This window comes from Euprymna scolopes, chromosome 20 (assembly GCF_053919585.1).
Source record: "Euprymna scolopes isolate OS-2025 chromosome 20, ASM5391958v1, whole genome shotgun sequence".
Lineage (NCBI taxonomy): Eukaryota > Metazoa > Mollusca > Cephalopoda > Sepiida > Sepiolidae > Euprymna > Euprymna scolopes.
The window spans coordinates 77,305,957-77,327,162 of record NC_136501.1 but is presented as its reverse complement, the minus strand read 5'-3'; the positions used below and the strand labels follow the sequence as shown (position 1 = coordinate 77,327,162).

The following is a 21,206-nucleotide window of genomic DNA, read 5'->3' as shown; positions in this document are numbered from 1 at the left end:
AATATAAGTAATAGTAGTAAAAAAATAAAAAATAAGTAATAGTAGTAAAAAAATAAAGAATAAGTAATAGTAGTAAAAAAATAAAAAATAAGTAATAGTAGTAAAAAATGAAATAAGTAATAGTAGTAAAAAATTAAAAATAAGTAATAGTAGTAAAAAAATAAAAAAAAAGTAATAGTAGTAAAAAAAATAAAAAATAAGTAATAGTAGTAAAAAAAAATAAGTAATAGTAGTAAAAAAAATAAAAATAAGTAATAGTAGTAAAAAATAAGTAATAGTAGAAAAAAAGTAATAGTAGTAAAAAAAAAAGTAATAGTAGTAAAAAATAAGTAATAGTAGTAAAAAATAAGTAATAGTAGTAAAAAATAAGTAATAGTAGTAAAAAATATGTAATAGTAGAAAAAAGTAATAGTAGTAAAAAAAGTAATAGTAGTTAAAAAGTAATAGTAGTAAAAATAAGTAATAGTAGTAAAAAATAAGTAATAGTAGTAAAAAAAAAGTAATAGTAGTAAAAAATAAGTAATAGTAGTAAAAAATAAGTAATAGTAGTAAAAAATAAGTAATAGTAGTAAAAAATAAGTAATAGTAGTAAAAAAAAGTAATAGTAGTAAAAAAGTAATAGTAGTAAAAAATAAGTAATAGTAGTAAAAAAAAGTAATAGTAGTAAAAAAAGTAATAGTAGTAAAAAATAAGTAATAGTAGTAAAAAAAGTAATAGTAGTAAAAAATAAGTAATAGTAGTAAAAAATAAGTAATAGTAGTAAAAAATAAGTAATAGTAGTAAAACAGTAATAGTAGTAAAAAATAAGTAATAGTATTAAAAAAGTAAAAAATAAAAAATAAGTAATAATAGTAAAACAATAAAAAATAAGTAATAGTTGTAAAAAAATAAAAAATAAGTAATAGTAGTAAAAAAATAAAAAATAAGTAATAGTAGTAACAAATAAGTAATAGTAGTAAAAAATAAGTAATAGTAGTAAAAAATAAGTAATAGTAGTAAAAAAAAGTAATAGTAGTAAAAAAAGTAATAGTAGTAAAAAGTAATAGTAGTAAAAAATAAGTAATAGTAGTAAAAAAATATAAAAAACTAATAGTAGTAAAAAATAAGTAATAGTAGTAAAAAAAAAGTAATAGTAGTAAAAAATAAGTAATAGTAGTAAAAAATAAGTAATAGTAGTAAAAAATAAGTAATAGTAGTAAAAAAAAGTAATAGTAGTAAAAAAAGTAATAGTAGTAAAAAATAAGTAATAGTAGTAAAAAAAAGTAATAGTAGTAAAAAAAGTAATAGTAGTAAAAAATAAGTAATAGTAGTAAAAAAAAGTAATAGTAGTAAAAAAAGTAATAGTAGTAAAAAATAAGTAATAGTAGTAAAAAAAAGTAATAGTAGTAAAAAAAGTAATAGTAGTAAAAAATAAGTAATAGTAGTAAAAAAAAGTAATAGTAGTAAAAAATAAGTAATAGTAGTAAAAAATAAGTAATAGTAGTAAAAAATAAGTAATAGTAGTAAAAAAGTAATAATAGTAAAAAATAAGTAATAGTAGTAAAAAAGTAAAAAAAAAAATAAGTAATAATAGTAAAACAATAAAAAATAAGTAATAGTTGTAAAAAAATAAAAAATAAGTAATAGCAGTAAAAAATAAAAATAAGTAATAGTAGTAAAAAATAAGTAATAGTAGAAAAAAAGTAATAGTAGTAAAAAAAAGTAATAGTAGTAAAAAATAAGTAATAGTAGTAAAAAATAATAATAGTAGTAAAAAATAAGTAATAGTAGTAAAAAATATGTAATAGTAGAAAAAAGTAATAGTAGTAAAAAAAGTAATAGTAGTAAAAAAGTAATAGTAGTAAAAAATAAGTAATAGTAGTAAAAAATAAGTAATAGTAGTAAAAAATAAGTAAGAGTAGTAAAAAATAAGTAATAGTAGTAAAAAATAAGTAATAGTAGTAAAAAATAAGTAATAGTAGTAAAAAAGTAATAATAGTAAAAAATAAGTAATAGTAGTAAAAAAGTAAAAAAAAAAATAAGTAATAATAGTAAAACAATAAAAAATAAGTAATAGTTGTAAAAAAATAAAAAATAAGTAATAGCAGTAAAAAATAAAAATAAGTAATAGTAGTAAAAAATAAGTAATAGAAGAAAAAAAGTAATAGTAGTAAAAAAAAGTAATAGTAGTAAAAAATAAGTAATAGTAGTAAAAAATAAGTAATAGTAGTAAAAAATAAGTAATAGTAGTAAAAAATATGTAATAGTAGAAAAAAGTAAAAGTAGTAAAAAAAGTAATAGTAGTAAAAAAGTAATAGTAGTAAAAAATAAGTAATAGTAGTAAAAAATAAGTAATAGTAGTAAAAAATAAGTAATAGTAGTAAAAAATAAGTAATAGTAGTAAAAAAAAGTAATAGTAGTAAAAAATAAGTAATAGTAGTAAAAAATAAGTAATAGTAGTTAAAAAAAGTAATAGTAGTAAAAAAGTAATAGTAGTAAAAAATAAGTAATAGTAGTAAAAAAAAGTAATAGTAGTAAAAAAAGTAATAGTAGTAAAAAATAAGTAATAGTAGTACAAAATAAAAAATAAGTAATAGCAGTAAAAAAATATAAAATAAGTAATAGCAGTAAAAAATAAAAAATAAGTAATAGTAGTAAAAAAATAAAAAATAAGTAATAGCAGTAAAAAAATAAAAAATAAGTAATCGTAGTAAAAAAATAAAAAATAAGTAATAGTAGTAAAAAAATGAAAAATAAGTAATAGCAGTACAAAATAAAAAATAAATAATAGTAGTAAAAAAATAAAAAATAAGTAATAGTAGTAAAAAAATAAAAACTTCGTAATAGTAGTAAAAAATAAAAAATAAGTAATAGTAGTAAAAAAAAAAAAGTAATAGTAGTAAAAAAATAAAAAATAAGTAATATTAGTAAAAAAATAAAAAATAAGTAATAGTAGTAAAAAAAAAAAAGAATAAGTAATAGCAGTAAAAAAATAAAAAATAAGTAATAGCAGTAAAAAAATAAAACATAAGTAATAGTAGTAAAAAATAAAAAATAAGTAATAACAGTACAAAATAAAAAATAAGTAATAGCAGTAAAAAAATAAAAAAATAAGTCATAGTAGTAAAAAAATAAAAAATAAGTAATAGCAGTAAAAAATAAAAAATAAGTAATAGTAGTAAAAAAATAAAAAATAAGTAATAGCAGTAAAAAATAAAAAATAAGTAATAGTAGTAAAAAAATAAAAATTAGTAATAGCAGTAAAAAATAAAAAATAAGTCATAGTAGTAAAAAAATAAAAAATAAGTAATAGTAGTAAAAAAATAAGTAATAGTAGTAAAAAAATAAGTAATAGCAGTACAAAATAAAAAATAAGTAATAGCAGTAAAAAAATAAAAAATAAGTAATAGTAGTAAAAAAATAAAAAATAAGTAATAGCAGTAAAAAATAAAAAATAAGTAATAGCAGTAAAAACATAAAAAATAAGTAATAGTAGTAAAAAAATAAAAAATAAGTAATAGCAGTACAAAATAAAAAATAAGTAATAGTAGTAAAAAAATAAAAAATAAGTAATAGCAGTAAAAAAAAAAATAAGTAATAGTAGTAAAAAAATAAAAAATAAGTAATAGTAGTAAAAAAATAAAAAATAAGTAATAGCAGTAAAAAAAATAAAAAATAAGTAATAGCAGTAAAAAATAAAATATAAGTAATAGTAGTAAAAAAATAAAAAATAAGTAATAGTAGTAAAAAAATAAAGAATAAGTAATAGTAGTAAAAAAATAAAAAATAAGTAATAGTAGTAAAAAATTAAAAAATAAGTAATAGTATTAAAAAATAAAAATAATTAATAGTATTAAAAAAATAAAAAAAGTAATAGCAGTAAAAAATAAAAAATGAGTAATAGCAGTAAAAAATAAAGAAATAAGTAATAGTAGTAAAAAATAAAAAATAAGTAATAGTAGTAAAAAATGAAATAAGTAATAGTAGTAAAAAATTAAAAATAAGTAATAGTAGTAAAAAAAAAAAAAGTAATAGTAGTAATAAAAATAAAAAATAAGTAATAGTAGTAAAAAAAAATAAGTAATAGTAGTAAAAAAAATAAAAATAAGTAATAGTAGTAAAAAATAAGTAATAGTAGAAAAAAAGTAATAGTAGTAAAAAAAAAAGTAATAGTAGTAAAAAATAAGTAATAGTAGTAAAAAATAAGTAATAGTAGTAAAAAATAAGTAATAGTAGTAAAAAATATGTAATAGTAGAAAAAAGTAATAGTAGTAAAAAAAGTAATAGTAGTTAAAAAGTAATAGTAGTAAAAATAAGTAATAGTAGTAAAAAATAAGTAATAGTAGTAAAAAAAAAAGTAATAGTAGTAAAAAATAAGTAATAGTAGTAAAAAATAAGTAATAGTAGTAAAAAATAAGTAATAGTAGTAAAAAATAAGTAATAGTAGTAAAAAAAAGTAATAGTAGTAAAAAAGTAATAGTAGTAAAAAATAAGTAATAGTAGTAAAAAAAAGTAATAGTAGTAAAAAAAGTAATAGTAGTAAAAAATAAGTAATAGTAGTAAAAAAAGTAATAGTAGTAAAAAATAAGTAATAGTAGTAAAAAATAAGTAATAGTAGTAAAAAATAAGTAATAGTAGTAAAACAGTAATAGTAGTAAAAAATAAGTAATAGTATTAAAAAAGTAAAAAATAAAAAATAAGTAATAATAGTAAAACAATAAAAAATAAGTAATAGTTGTAAAAAAATAAAAAATAAGTAATAGTAGTAAAAAAATAAAAAATAAGTAATAGTAGTAACAAATAAGTAATAGTAGTAAAAAATAAGTAATAGTAGTAAAAAATAAGTAATAGTAGTAAAAAAAAGTAATAGTAGTAAAAAAAGTAATAGTAGTAAAAAGTAATAGTAGTAAAAAATAAGTAATAGTAGTAAAAAAATAAAAAAAAGTAATAGTAGTAAAAAATAAGTAATAGTAGTAAAAAATAAGTAATAGTAGTAAAAAATAAGTAATAGTAGTAAAAAATAAGTAATAGTAGTAAAAAATAAGTAATAGTAGTAAAAAAAAGTAATAGTAGTAAAAAAAGTAATAGTAGTAAAAAATAAGTAATAGTAGTAAAAAAAAGTAATAGTAGTAAAAAAAGTAATAGTAGTAAAAAATAAGTAATAGTAGTAAAAAAAAGTAATAGTAGTAAAAAAAGTAATAGTAGTAAAAAATAAGTAATAGTAGTAAAAAAAGTAATAGTAGTAAAAAAAGTAATAGTAGTAAAAAATAAGTAATAGTAGTAAAAAAAAGTAATAGTAGTAAAAAATAAGTAATAGTAGTAAAAAATAAGTAATAGTAGTAAAAAATAAGTAATAGTAGTAAAAAAGTAATAATAGTAAAAAATAAGTAATAGTAGTAAAAAAGTAAAAAAAAAAAATAAGTAATAATAGTAAAACAATAAAAAATAAGTAATAGTTGTAAAAAAATAAAAAATAAGTAATAGCAGTAAAAAATAAAAATAAGTAATAGTAGTAAAAAATAAGTAATAGTAGAAAAAAAGTAATAGTAGTAAAAAAAAAGTAATAGTAGTAAAAAATAAGTAATAGTAGTAAAAAATAATTAATAGTAGTAAAAAATAAGTAATAGTAGTAAAAAATATGTAATAGTAGAAAAAAGTAATTGTAGTAAAAAAAGTAATAGTAGTAAAAAAGTAATAGTAGTAAAAAATAAGTAATAGTAGTAAAAAATAAGTAATAGTAGTAAAAAATAAGTAATAGTAGTAAAAAATAAGTAATAGTAGTAAAAAAAAGTAATAGTAGTAAAAAAGTAATAGTAGTAAAAAATAAGTAATAGTAGTAAAAAAAAGTAATAGTAGTAAAAAAAGTAATAGTAGTAAAAAATAAGTAATAGTAGTACAAAATAAAAAATAAGTAATAGCAGTAAAAAAATATAAAATAAGTAATAGCAGTAAAAAATAAAAAATAAGTAATAGTAGTAAAAAAATAAAAAATAAGTAATAGCAGTAAAAAAATAAAAAATAAGTAATAGTAGTAAAAAAATAAAAAATAAGTAATAGTAGTAAAAAAATGAAAAATAAGTAATAGCAGTACAAAATAAAAAATAAATAATAGTAGTAAAAAAATAAAAAATAAGTAATAGTAGTAAAAAAATAAAAACTTCGTAATAGTAGTAAAAAATAAAAAATAAGTAATAGTAGTAAAAAAAAAAAGTAATAGTAGTAAAAAAATAAAAAATAAGTAATAGTAGTAAAAAAATAAAAAATAAGTAATAGTAGTAAAAAAATAAAAAATAAGTAATAGTAGTAAAAAATAAAGAATAAGTAATAGCAGTAAAAAAATAAAAAATAAGTAATAGCAGTAAAAAAATAAAACATAAGTAATAGTAGTAAAAAATAAAAAATAAGTAATAACAGTACAAAATAAAAAATAAGTAATAGCAGTAAAAAAATAAAAAATAAGTCATAGTAGTAAAAAATAAACAATAAGTAATAGTAGTAAAAAAATAAAAAATAAGTAATAGCAGTAAAAAAATAAAAAATAAGTAATAGTAGTAAAAACATAAAAATTAGTAATAGCAGTAAAAAATAAAAAATAAGTCAGAGTAGTAAAAAAATAAAAAATAAGTAATAGTAGTAAAAAAATAAAAAATAAGTAAAAGTAGTAAAAAAATAACAAATAAGTAATAGTAGTAAAAAAATAAGTAATAGTAGTAAAAAAATAAGTAATAGCAGTACAAAATAAAAAATAAGTAATAGCAGTAAAAAAATAAAAAATAAGTAATAGTAGTAAAAAATAAAAAATAAGTAATAGCAGTAAAAAATAAAAAATAAGTAATAGTAGTAAAAAAATAAAAAATACGTAATAGCAGTAAAAAAGTAAAAAATAAGTAATAGTAGTAAAAAAATAAAAAATAAGTAATAGCAGTAAAAAATAAAAAATAAGTAATAGCAGTAAAAACATAAAAAATAAGTAATAGTAGTAAAAAAATAAAAAATAAGTAATAGCAGTAAAAAATAAAAAATAAGTAATAGTAGTAAAAAAATAAAAAATAAGTAATAGCAGTAAAAAAAAAAAAATAAGTAATAGTAGTAAAAAAATAAAAAATAAGTAATAGTAGTAAAAAAAAAAAATAAGTAATAGCAGTAAAAAATAAAAAATAAGTAATAGCAGTAAAAAATAAAAAATAAATAATAGTAGTAAAAAAATAAAAAATAAGTAATAGTAGTAAAAAAATAAAGAATAAGTAATAGTAGTAAAAAAATAAAAAATAAGTAATAGTAGTAAAAAATAAAAAAATAAGTAATAGTATTAAAAAATAAAAATAATTAATAGTAGTAAAAAAATAAAAAAAGTAATAGCAGTAAAAAATAAAAAATGAGTAATAGCAGTAAAAAATAAAGAAATAAGTAATAGTAGTAAAAAATGAAAAATAAGTAATAGTAGTAAAAAATGAAATAAGTAATAGTAGTAAAAAATTAAAAATAAGTAATAGTAGTAAAAAAATAAAAAAAAAGTAATAGTAGTAAAAAAAATAAAAAATAAGTAATAGTAGTAAAAAAAAATAAGTAATAGTAGTAAAAAAAATAAAAATAAGTAATAGTAGTAAAAAATAAGTAATAGTAGAAAAAAAGTAATAGTAGTAAAAAAAAAGTAATAGTAGTAAAAAATAAGTAATAGTAGTAAAAAAAAGTAATAGTAGTAAAAAAAGTAATAGTAGTAAAAAATAAGTAATAGTAGTAAAAAAAAGTAATAGTAGTAAAAAATAAGTAATAGTAGTAAAAAATAAGTAATAGTAGTAAAAAATAAGTAATAGTAGTAAAAAATAAGTAATAGTAGTAAAAAATAAGTAATAGTAGTAAAAAATAAGTAATAGTAGTAAAAAATAAGTAATAGTAGTAAAAAATAAGTAATAGTAGTAAAAAAGTAATAATAGTATAAAATAAGTAATAGTAGTAAAAAAAAAGTAATAGTAGTAAAAAAAAGTAATAGTAGTAAAAAATAAGTAATAGTAGTAAAAAATAAGTAATAGTAGTAAAAAATAAGTAATAGTAGTAAAAAATAAGTAATAGTAGTAAAAAATAAGTAATAGTAGTAAAAAATAAGTAATAGTAGTAAAAAATAAGTAATAGTAGTAAAAAATAAGTAATAGTAGTAAAAAAGTAAAAAATAAAAAATAAGTAATAATAGTAAAACAATAAAAAATAAGTAATAGTAGTAAAAAAATAAAGAATAAGTAATAGTAGTAAAAAAATAAAAAATAAGTAATAGCAGTAAAAAAATAAAAAATAAGTAATAGTTGTAAAAAAATAAAAAATAAGTAATAGTTGTAAAAAAATAAAAAATAAGTAATAGTTGTAAAAAAATAAAAAATAAGTAATAGTAGTAAAAAAATAAAGAATAAGTAATAGTAGTAAAAAAATAAAAAATAAGTAATAGCAGTAAAAAAATAAAAAATAAGTAATAGTTGTAAAAAAATAAAAAATAAGTAATAGTTGTAAAAAAATAAAAAATAAGTAATAGTTGTAAAAAAATAAAAAATAAGTAATAGTAGTAAAAAAATAAAAAATAAGTAATAGTTGTAAAAAAATAAAAAATAAGTAAAGTAGTAAAAAAATAAAAAATAAGTAATAGTAGTAAAAAAATAAAAAATAAGTAATAGCAGTAAAAAATAAAAAATAAGTAATAATAGTAAAAAAATGAAAAATAAGTAATAGTATTCAAAAATAAAAAATAAGTAATAGTAGTTAAAAATAAAAAAGTAATAGTAGGTAAAAAATAAAAAATGTAATAGCAGTAAAAAAATAAAAATAAGTAATAGTAGTAAAATATAAGTAATAGTAGTAAAAAATAAATAATAAATAATAGTAGTAAAAAAACGAAATCGTAGTTAAAAATAAAAAAATAATTAATGGTAGTTAATATAGACACATAGTACTTAAGAAAAGAATATAAGCTCTGTCGGAGAAGGCATTGCATGCATACAGGTGCCAATTAAAAAATCTTTGACCAAAACACTAACAGCCATCGTTATATTATTAATATTACGCATCCAAAACACGATTAGGGTTAAATTCACCCAAATCATACTAGAATTTTTTGTATGAACTCATGGTGCAAAGTCTTCATTAAGAATCAGTTGCGACAATGTTTTGGAGGTTGAAGTGTCAATCCTTGTAGCACATATGTTGAATATCTTAAATAGACCTAGTATAGAATTAAATACAATATGGAAACCTATAAATGTACACAGTAAATTAGAACATCATTAAGAACATTGTCACATAAAAATGATAACAAAACAAATAATACATAAATATTATGAATTAAGCAGAGTTTATTTTACCTGTTGTAACTCACGCAACTCTTTTTCCAAATCATTATTCCTTATTTTCAAATGAACTGTTTCTTTCTCTAAACCAGGCTGAACAAAAACAAAATAATCATGATGAAAACTTCTACTATATATTTTATTGAGATAACGAAGAAAACAAGATCAAGATAAAGTTTTAATATTTTCTTCCTTCCAACCGTAAGAAGGTATGGCACAAGTCCAGAATAGCATGAAATAAGAAAAATCAGTGCATCAGAAGGGTACTCTGGCCCCACAAAGTAGTCTGTGGAGTCCTGCTGGAATTATTTAGTAGTTGCCCCTCAAACAATTGGTAATACACCAAATTCTTCTCAAAGAATAAAAGTAACGTCGGAGAGGGAGCACTTCCTGGGACTGAACAGGACCGTACCAGAGCAGAGCCGGCTGATGCTACAGGGGCCTACCTTTTGTTAGATTGATTGTCAATGATGTTTCCACCACAACTGGTATAAAACTATCACACTTTTTGAAAGTTTTGATTTGGTATTTTGACTTTGGAGTTATTTAGTGTTCAATTCAGTCATTATGGTCAAAGATTTAACAATTCAAGTTTTTAATAATATCTATTCAAAATGATTGAACTCATGATGTAAATGTACTTACATGTCATACCGGAAAAGAATTACAAACAAATTTATGAACCATAAACTTATGAAATTTGGACTCACATGATTTTGTTTTATTAGTATTAGTTTCCTCAATAGAGTCAGGTGATGGCAGGGACCACGTGAAGGTTGTCAACATCTCTAATGAAAGTGGTATTATACACCCAGCAGAACACAAAATCACCACTCTATGCTGGTGGTCCACTTTACCACAACCGAATCCAGGACAATAACAACAACAACAACAACTACTACTACTACTACTACTACTACTACTACTACTACTACTACTACTACTACTAAACAGAGGTCTCGCGATAAAATGCAGTTTTATGTTATACCATGACCACTTGTTATTCGGTTGATGAGATAAATTATTTTCACATGGAATATGTTACATGTACTAATGATTTGCCAAGTGTTATTTGGTGTAATGGACATGCCATGACATTTGATGTCAACTATAACTTGCCAAAGGTCATTTGGTGGGATAGACATGCCATGATATTTGATGTCAACTATGATTTGCCAAGTGTTATTTGGTGTAATTGACATGCCATGACATTTGATGTCAACTATGATTTGCCAAGTGTTATTTGGTGTAATTGACATGCCATGACATTTGATGCAAACTATGATTTGCCAAGTGTTATTTAGTGTAATTGACATGCCATGCCCTTTGATGTCAACTATGATTTGCCAAGTGTTATTTGGTGTAATTGACATGCCATGACATTTGATGTCAACTATGATTTGCCAAGTGTTATTTAGTGTAATTGACATGCCATGACCTTTGATGTCAACTATGATTGACCAAGTGTTATTTGGTATAATTGATATGCTATGACATATGATGTCACCTATAATTTGCCCAATCTTTTTTAGTGCAATTGACATGCCATGACATGTGATGCCAACTATGATTTGCCAAGGGTTATTTGGTGTAATTGACATGCCATGACATTTGATGTGAACTATTATTTGCCAAGTGTTATTTGGTGTAATTGACATGCCCTGACAATTGATGTCAACTAAAATTTGCCTAATGTTATTTGGTGTAATGGACATGCCATGACATTTGATGTCAACTATGATTTTCCAAGTGTTATATGGGTGTAATTGACATGCCATGAAATTTGATGTCAACTATGATTTGCAAAATTTTGTTAGTGTAATTGACATGCCATGACATTTAATGTCAACAATGATTTACCAAATGTTTTTTGGTGTAATTTACATGCCATGATATTTGATGTCAACTACTATTTGCGAAATGTAATTTGATGTAATTGACATGCCATGACATTTGATGTCAACTATGATTTGCCAAATTTGTTTTAGTGTAATTGACAAGCCATGACATTTGATGTCAACTATGATTTGCCAAACGTTATTTGGTGTAATTGACATACTATGACATTTGATATCAACTATTATTTGCCACATATTATTTGATGTAATTGAAATGCCATGACATTAGATGTCAACTATGATTTGCTAAAAAAATTTTGCAAATGATAGTTGACATCAAATGTCATGGCATGTCAATTACACCCCAAAACATTTCGAAAATCATAGTTGACATCAAATGTCATGGCATGTCAATTACACCAAATAACATTTGGCAAATCAAAGTGAGACATCCAATGTCATGGCATGTCAATTACACGAAAGAACACTTGGAAAATCATAGTTGACATCAAATTTTATTGCATGTCAATTACATTAAATCACATTTGGCAAATCTCAGGTGACATAAAATGTCATGGCATTTAAATTACACCAAATAACATTTGGTAAATCATAGTTGACATCAAATGTCATGGCATGTCAATTACACCAAATAATATTTGGTAAATCATAGTTGACATCAAATGTCAGAGCATGTCAATTACACCGAATAACATTTGGCAAATCATAGTTGACATCGAATGTCATGACATTTCAGGTACACAAAATATTATTTTAAAAATCATAGTTGACATCAAATGTCATAGCATGTCAATTACACTAAATAACATTTGGAAAATCATAGTTGACATCAAATGTCATGGCTTGTCAGTTACACTAAAATAAAATTTGGCAAATCATAGTTGACATCAAATGTCATGGCATGTCAATTACACCAAATAACACTTGGCCAATTATAGTTTACATCAAAGGTCATGGCATGTCAATTACACCTGATAACACGTGGCAAATCATAGTTGACATCAAATGTCCTGGCATGTCAATTACACTAAAAAAATACCGCAAATCATAGTTGACATCAAACGTCATTGCATGTCAATTACACTAAATAACATTTGGAAAATCATAGTTGACCTCAAATGTCATGGCTTGTCAGTTACACTAAAAAAATACCGCAAATCATAGTTGACATCAAATGTCATTGCATGTCAATTACACCAAATAACATTTGGCAAATCATAGTTGATATCATGGCATGTGCCAACTATGATGTGCCAAATATTATTTGCAGTAATTGACATGCTATGACATTTGATGTCAACTATGATTTGCCAAATGTATTTTGGTGTAATTGACATGCCATGATATTTGATGTCAACTATGATTTGCCAAGTGTTGTTTGATGTAATTGACATGCCACGAGATTTGATGTCAACTATGATTTGCCAAATTTTTTTAGTGTAATTGACCTTCCATTACATTTGATGTCAACTATGATTTGCACAATGTGACTTGGTGTAATTGACATACTATTACATTTGATGTCAACTATGATCTGCCAAATGTTATTTGGTGTAATTGACATGCAATGACATTTTATGTCAACTATCATTTGCCAAATTTTATTTGGTGTAATTGTATATGCCATGACATTTGATGTCAACTATGATTTGCCAAATTTTTTTAGTGTAATTGACATGCCATGACATTTGATGCCAACTACGATTTGTCAAAGTTTTTTTGTTGTAATTGACATGCCATGACATTTGATGTCAATTATGATTATCCAAATGTTATTTGGTCTAATTGACATGCTATTAAATTTAATATCAACTATGATTTGCCAAATGTTATTCGGTGTAATTGACATGCCATGACATTTGATGTCAACTATGATTTTCCAAATGTTATTTGGTGTAATTGACATGCCATGACATTTGATGTCAACTATGATTTGCCAAATGTGATTTTTTGTAATTGACAGGACATGAAATTTGATGTCAACTATGATTTGCCAAGTGTTATTTGGTGTTATTGACATGCCGTGACATTTGATGTCAACTATGATTTGCCAAATGTTATTTGGTGTAATTGACATGACATGACATTTGATGTCAATAATTATTTGCCAAATGTTTTAAGTGCAATTGACATGCCATGACATTTGATGTCACCTATGATTTGCCAAGTGTTCCTACTGTAATTGACATGCCATGACAGTTGATGTCAACTATTATTTGCCAAGTATTAGTTGGTGTAATTTACATGCCATGACATTTGATGTCAACTCTGATTTGCCAAATGTTATTTGGTGTAATTGACAGGCCATGACATTTGATGTCAACTATTATTTGCCAAATATAATTTGGTGTAATTGACATGCCATGACATTTGATGCCAACTATTATTTGCCAAATGGTCTTTGATGTAATTGACATGCCATGCTATTTGATGCCAACTATGATTTGCCAAATGTTATTTGGTGTAATTGAGATGTCATGACATTTGATGCCAACTATGATTTGCAAAATTTTTTTAGTGTAATTGACATGCCATGACATATGATGTCAACTAGTATTTGCGAAATGTAATTTAGTGTCATTGACATGCCATGACATTTTATGTCAACTATGATTTTCCAAATATTATTTGGTGTAATTGATATGCCATGACATTTGATGTCAACTATGATTATCCAAATGTGATTTGGTGTAATTGACATGCTATGAAATTTAATATAAACATGATTTGCCAAATGTTATTCGATGTAATTGACATGCTATGACATTTGATGTCAACTATGATTTTTCAAATGTAATTTGATGTAATTGACATGCCATGACATTTGATGTCAACTATAATTTTCCAAATTTTCTTTGGTGTAATTGGTATGCCATGACATTTGAGTTCAACTATGATTTGTCAAATGTTATTTGGTGTAATTGACATGCCATGACATTTGATGTCAACTATGATTGGCCAAGTGTTTTTAGTGTAATTGACATGCCATGACATTTGATGTCAACTATGATTTGCCAAATTGATTTGGGTCGTTGTAGTAAATTAAATAAATATGTAAATTTTTGGTACATAGAGCAACTTAGACGTGTTTCATCATGAAGAAAATAAATAGCGGTTCGTATAAAATGTTTCCAGATAGTTTTATCTTTACATTCATGACACTCCTCAAGAAACCTGGAACAACCGACTGTCACAAAACGATGAGACACACATTGAAGCTCCTACCGAAAATACTAATGATGAGATTGCAAAATACGATCTGAAATATCAGAAGTGCAATTTGAATTTGTCGCAGACAAAGGAACAACAACTGTCATATTCACAATGACTATGCTGACAGAAAGATGTATAGAGATGCAGAAAAACCTCTGCCTGTGTTTTATCGATTTCTCAAAAGCCTTTGATAAATTAAAATATGAAGACTTATCCAAAATTCTAAATAAATGAGACATTCATGGAAAAGACCTTAGAAATCTGACCCACCTCTACTAGAGACAAAAGGCAAGAGTTAGAATAAATGGGGAGCATAGTGGGGAAATATTGATAAGAAAAAGTGTGAGGGGGGATGCCCTAGGTCAAGAACTAAGCAGGACCTTTGATGCAGGGCTAGCGAGTATTACAAAGGCCAAGTAGTTAGGGCTAGGTGTAGAAAAGTAGCCAATGAAGACGTGAATTCCGATGCGAATGCATGTAGGGAGGTCTCCATGCATGACTCGGATAAGTACATCATGAGCACCAAGCACCCACATGGACATACCTTAAGTCGACTTGGGAGATCTGTGAAGGGTTTTGGAAACATTTCAAAGAACAATTCATGCAACAGCCTAATCTCCACGAATTTGGTTGACTCTCTCTGCCTCAAGGCGGTTGTAGAGGCTAGTTGTAAAGGCAATATAACATAATGGGAGGTTCTTACTGTGCTGAAGCAGGCCAGTTACGACAAATCGCCAGGACTCGATGGTCTGCTCTACAAACTGTATTTGAGTCTGTCACTCATGTTGATACCAATTCTGACGGATGGGTTCAGCCATTGGTTTGATGAGGGTTTCATCCTTAATCAAGTCACCAAGTGATCATATTGCTGTGGAAAACTTATAGGCATGACTTGAAGTGCTAGATAACTACAGGCCCATAACTTTGCTTGACACAAAGCTAAAGATTTTGGCCAAGGTCTTATAATATCGGCTGCAGGTTGTTATCGGTGACTTGATTGAACCCGAGCAGAACTATGCCGTGAAGGGGAGATCAATTCAAAACAACTTGCACCTAATCCGTATGATCCTAGAAGGAGGGATATAAGATGACATGCCAGTCACAATGATTAATTTGGATCAGTCCAAAACTTTTGATAGGGTTGACCATCGCTTTAGAGACTACTGGATTCAAACTGGGCTTCTGCAAATCGATCTCCGTACTGTACTGCACACCGATGGCAGTGGTACAGATAAACAGAAAGCACTCAGAATCTTTTGCCATCTCCCGGTCGGTGCATCAGGGCTGTCCGCTGTCACCCTTGCTTTATGACCTTGCGTTGGAGTCACTACTTCACAAGCGAAGGTGTGGGAGGCAAGTTTGATCCTGCTTGGCATCACTTTGCCTAGAGGATCAAAAGCCAGGCTTTCTGCATTCACTGATAACATCACTATCTTTGTGTCATGCTTCTGAGACATCAGGATGATAACAGAAGCACTCATGCAGTATAAAAAGATCGCAGGGGACGATAATCAATCACAGCAAGTCGACCAGTCTGTGGTTAGGAGCCTGGAGGAACACTCATACCCTTCCAGTTTCCTTCAGAAATGGATGGCCTAGTTCGAATCCTCAAATCCTCAGTAAGTGGTTCGGATTGAGTCTTAAGCTCACAAAGAATTGGTCAGAGATACAGTCAAAGATCAAAGCTGCGGTTGGCTCATGGGTTCAAAGGAAACTTTCCTTAAAAGGTATGCACCACTTACATCTTTCCTCTCATTCTCTACTGACTGGCTGTACTTCTCCTGCATGCGAATTATGTAAAATCTTATAGTACCAGCTGTCATTGCTACTTTGGGACAAGGGAAGGCATCAGGTTCGCAGACAGGTCTGTGTTCCACATCCGTGTGGCTTGGGACTACCTGACTTGAAGTGTCATTGAAATGCTGAGAGGCTGGCTTTTATGAGTCGAATTTTGACAGAAGAGTCTACATGGAACCCCACGGTCGAAGGTGCCTTTCCTGACCTTGTCCTCGACCACACAGTCAAGCATGTTGCAAAATGTGGGGTGATAGACAGAAAGTGTAGAGCCATGCTCAGGAACCTCCCAATTCATTAGATATCTATCAGTAGATATTTCACTGCTGATGCAATTCTCTGTCTATATAAGAGCCAGGTACATCCAAGGATGAAGTAGTGTTGCTACATCTGGGCAGTATAAGCTGCTAGAAATAGCTTATCCTGCCTTGACAGAATTCAAAATAGACTTCGTAGTATAGTGGGGGGATCCCTTTTCTCTTCCCTGCAACCTTTTTCCCACAAAAGAGATGTTGCGAGCCTGTTTCTACTTTATCGTTATTTTCATGGCAAGTGCTCTTCTGAGTTTCCCATTGCCAAACTTTCATGAAAAACACTCGTCTAGCTGAAACCACTATCAATAGTTTCCCCCACTCTTTATCTGTGCCTATAGCTAAACATAGACTCCATGAACAAAGTTTCTTTTTTTGGAACTACACGCCCGTGGAACTCTCTGCTATTTGCCGACTTTCCAGCTGATTACAATTTGGTCATCTTCAAGTCCAACATAGACAAATTCTTGATGAGCCGTCCCCTTAAGTAATTCAATTTACCAAATTTCTACAACTAACAAGTACTACATTACCCCATTGACTACTGTATACTTATTAACCCTTATCCTTGAGTGGCCTCTGGGCCTTGATAAGTGGTGACTCCTATGTAAAAAAAACGACACATCAAACCAATTTTCTCTCTCTCACAGTCGAATGTCGGTTAAAACTAGAAAAAGAAGCATTCTGTCTCTCTTTCATTTCTGTCTTTATTTTCTTTCTATCCATCTTGTCAGCAAAAAGCAATGAAAAAAAAAAATGACAAGCAAGACTAAAAAAATCACCGGTGAATCTTTAAAGATTTGTCATTAATATTTTAATGATAGAGTAAGAATACGTGTGAATTAAGGAATTAAAATTCCTGCCTCCCTTCTTCTATTAAAAGAAATATTGATATCGATTGAAAATAGAATTTTTATTTTTAATAATCTGAGCCATTATCTGCCATTGCACATTAACGAAACATTTTCTTCATCTCCATTTTGTTATTAGAATGATTTAAATCAAGGAAATATAGGAAAACAGATTTTACTCTACATAAAAAAAGATATTCGATGCTTATGCTCCAATCGTCACTGCTAGTTTTGTATCATTAGATCAACAATTGAAAAAACAATTTGAAATGAATATGTCGTTATAAAAGCGATTATTTCTGTTTACCTTTGCATCTTGTAAAGATACATTCTCGTGTTCAATTTGCTCCTTCTTGGGCGAAACAGATGTTGTAGTATCCTTGAGCTAAAAAGGAGGAAAAAAACAGTTTGAACTAATTGTAAAAAGATTTTTGAAAATATTTTTACTGAGCCAAGTAAATTGCTTGAAATACTAGTATTGATCTTAGTTAATGACATGACCTATTAGCATTGGACCTAGTTACTTGCTTGCTTTAATAGAATTGAATATAGCTCATTGCTTGAAATGCTAGTGTAACGACTCGCTACAAATATTAAGTGATTGTAGAAGCAATATTTCAGTTCCGCGTACATCCGTTGTGTACACACGCAATTTTCGCGATCGTAAAAACTAAAACTCTGCCTCTGTGCGCCGACGTAGTTGAAAGCACCTAACGTCACAGGGATGTTGTGTTTTCAACCAATTGCATTGCAAGGAAAGAGAATTTTAAAATATTTTCCCCAACAGTTCTCTTGATAAATGAGGGCAAACGCGCCAAAACCAGTTAGTCAGTCTCAGTCAGTCAACCAGCATGGTGTAATTATCGACTCGGTCGGGTTTCCCGATGTTAAACAATCACCTTCTCGCACATCATTCATCAAACTTCTCCACATGGAAATACCAGTGAGAAATAATTTTCCTTCATTACCTTCTTGACTCTCGTGCTGAATCAACACATGCACACATAAAAATACATCAACACAATAACATCATTCGCCTTTCTTCTATTGTTAAATAAAAGTCATATTGAACTTTTAAAATTCGCCTTTGTCTTTATGCCATTTCTGACAACCTATCTTTTTTTTTTTTGGGGGGGGGGGGATTGGGAAATATTTACCTATGCTCACATCACGACAGTGATACCAGCCATCGGTGAATGTCGACCAAGCTCCCCACACTAGTATTGAGTCTAGTTAATTACATGAAAAACAATTACTGAAACGATTTAATTAGTTGAAATAATAGTATTGAGTATTAATTACTTGAAATATTAGTCAATATCACTACTAGCCTAATAAATTGCTTGAAATATTAGTCAATATCACTACTAGCCTAATAAATTGCTTGAAATATTAGTCAATATCACTACTAGCCTAATAAATTGCTTGAAATATTAGTCAATATCACTACTAGCCTAATAAATTGCTTGACCCCAGTTAAAGATTTGAAATATGAATATTGAGCCAAATTAATTGCCTAAAATTTATTTAGTCCGATTATTTACCTGAAATGCTAGTATTTAATCTAGTCAATTGATGAAGTACTAATATTGAACCGAGTTAATTGCTTGAAATACTAGCATGGGTACCCGGCGTCGCCTGGGTCGACATAAAGTTCCGTTTTGAACACACCTACTATACTAAGGATATTAATCATTTTCATCGTGGGTAACGTCGATACCCCCCTCCCCATACACACAACAATTTCAAAAATACAAGAACAGATAAAAACATGTAAATGTAATCGCCCCCAAAAAGAAGTATGTGATACCCTCTCCACCAGGTGAGATTCTAACAATAGTAAAAATCATTTATTTATGGGAGTCCGAAATGGCTACCATTAAAAATATGCGAAGGTAATGCGGTATTATATCGGTGCACACTTACACATTTTCTTTACTCTATCTCCTCCCTCTTTGCCGTCGATAGCCGTTCAACAGTCGACCGACGTAAAAGATTCCTAAGGAAATATCCTTAACTCGAGAAAGTTCTTACACCGGCAATGAACAGCCGTAAAAAAAAAAAAAGAATTAAATAAAAATATTAAGTTTTCTTGAAAAAAAAAACAACTAAATTTTTTCCCGTACTTTCATCTAACAATGTACGTTTTTCGTAAACGTATTTTTACATATTTTCTTTAATATATATATATATATATATATATGTAAAATGTCTGTGCCCCCCCCCAAAAAAAAACTTGACTAAATAAAAAGTCTTTAAAAAAACAAAAAAACTTGTACTTACACCTAAGAATTTACGGTGAAAAAAAAGTGAAACTTTTATCTTTTCTTAAAGGAAAAAAAAAACAAAAAACTTTTTGTTGATAAATATTTTGCAAAAAGAAAAAAAAACAAAACAAAATGTATAAAATAAAATAAATAAAAATATTTTCAGTCATTTAAAGATAGGTTTTTGTTATTTTTTATTTAAAAATTTTTTTTTTTAATTACATTTTCACCCAAACAAGGCACATTGCCACTTTAGTGTAGGGGCTACTATCAGGGGTAGCAACTACTGGGATTTGGGTAGTAAGATGTAGAGATTTGGGCAGCAAGATGTCGGTTCATATTACACTTGAACCTCTGCACGTTAGTACAGTTGGGGAAGCAGGGACCTGGAATGGAATTCCAAAGTCTAGCGGTTCTGGGGAAGAAACTACTGGAGTAGAAAGATCTTTTACATCTAGGGATTTCTACTGTGTGGGGGTGGGATTTAGCTGCCTGTCGGGTTTGTCGAGGGTGTTTATGTTGTGGGGGCACAAGTGCTTACAGTTCGTCAAAGCCTTCACCATTAAAATACTTATAGAACAGGCAGAGGGATGCAACATTTCATCGATGGGACAGAGGCTGAAGCTTAGATGCCAGTTTAGGGCCTATCAGATTGGCGACTCTCTTTTGAACCTTGTCAAGGAGCGAGAGACTAGTAGCAGATGCACTAGCCCAAATATAACAGCAATGCTCCATACATGGGCGAATGGTGGCTTTATAGAGGTACAGGATATTTCGGGTGTTAGTAGTTTTCTAGCATGGTAGAGAGAGCCGACCTTCTTCACAGCAGCCCTGGCAATGCTTTCAATGTAATTGTTCCAACTCACGTTTCCTGTGAACGTTAGGCCAAGGAGTTCGAAAGACGTACTCTCAGATAAAGAGTCGTTGGCCATTGCTATTGGTGCTAGTGAATTTTCCTGTAATTATTGACGGAAACTAGTTTAGTCTTGGCGGCATTGAACGTGACCATCCATTTTTGTCCCCATTCCACTACAGATTGGAGGTCATCCTCTAGTGTTTCTGCCATTTCTTTAGATATGTGTTCATTTGTTTTCGTGTCGTGCCCGTTATAGAGTGTGGTGTCATCAGCATATATACCCTTCTCAGAGGTCATTTATGAATATTAAAATCTGCGGTATGCATGCTGCCTTTAGCAATGGCAGTTGCACAAGTAGAAGTAAACCATTGGGGAGAGTGGGGCTTGCTATAAAATTTCCGCATGGAACATGTGCTTCAATTGCAGTTTTGAACCATTCAGTGGTCTCATTTGCGCATTGTTCAGCAGGAAGAGAAAAAATATTTCCCCATGGAGCATCTCTTATAAGATCTCTGATGGCTTCTCAGTCAGCCTTTTTATAATATCTCTTTGTTTTGAGCACTGGCTCTTCAGTTTTGGCTCTAGAGTTTAGTGCGATTTTAACCATTATCACTGCATAATCAGCGTTCCCAAGTGGGGTGTCGGCATTCGTTATACAATCATCGGGAACTGTGGTCAAAAACAGATCTAGAAGTGATGCGTGTTATTCTTGTTGGTCAGGGAAACGGGTTGGAAACGTAACCATTT

General features: G+C 26.8%; 1 protein-coding gene across 3 annotated transcripts in view; it reads right to left on the bottom strand.

The window, feature by feature from the left end:
* The window catches only part of LOC145241470 (uncharacterized), a 353,227-nt gene that overhangs the window by 136,357 nt on the left and 195,664 nt on the right, over positions 1-21,206 (bottom strand). For all 3 annotated transcript variants that reach the window (XM_080104454.1, XM_080104452.1, XM_080104455.1), the window contains 2 exons: positions 17,644-17,721; positions 9,324-9,401 (listed from right to left, as the gene is read on the bottom strand). In XM_080104454.1, coding sequence (XP_079960580.1) covers positions 9,324-9,401; positions 17,644-17,721 — 156 coding nt within the window. The remainder of the gene's footprint in view (positions 1-9,323; positions 9,402-17,643; positions 17,722-21,206) is intronic.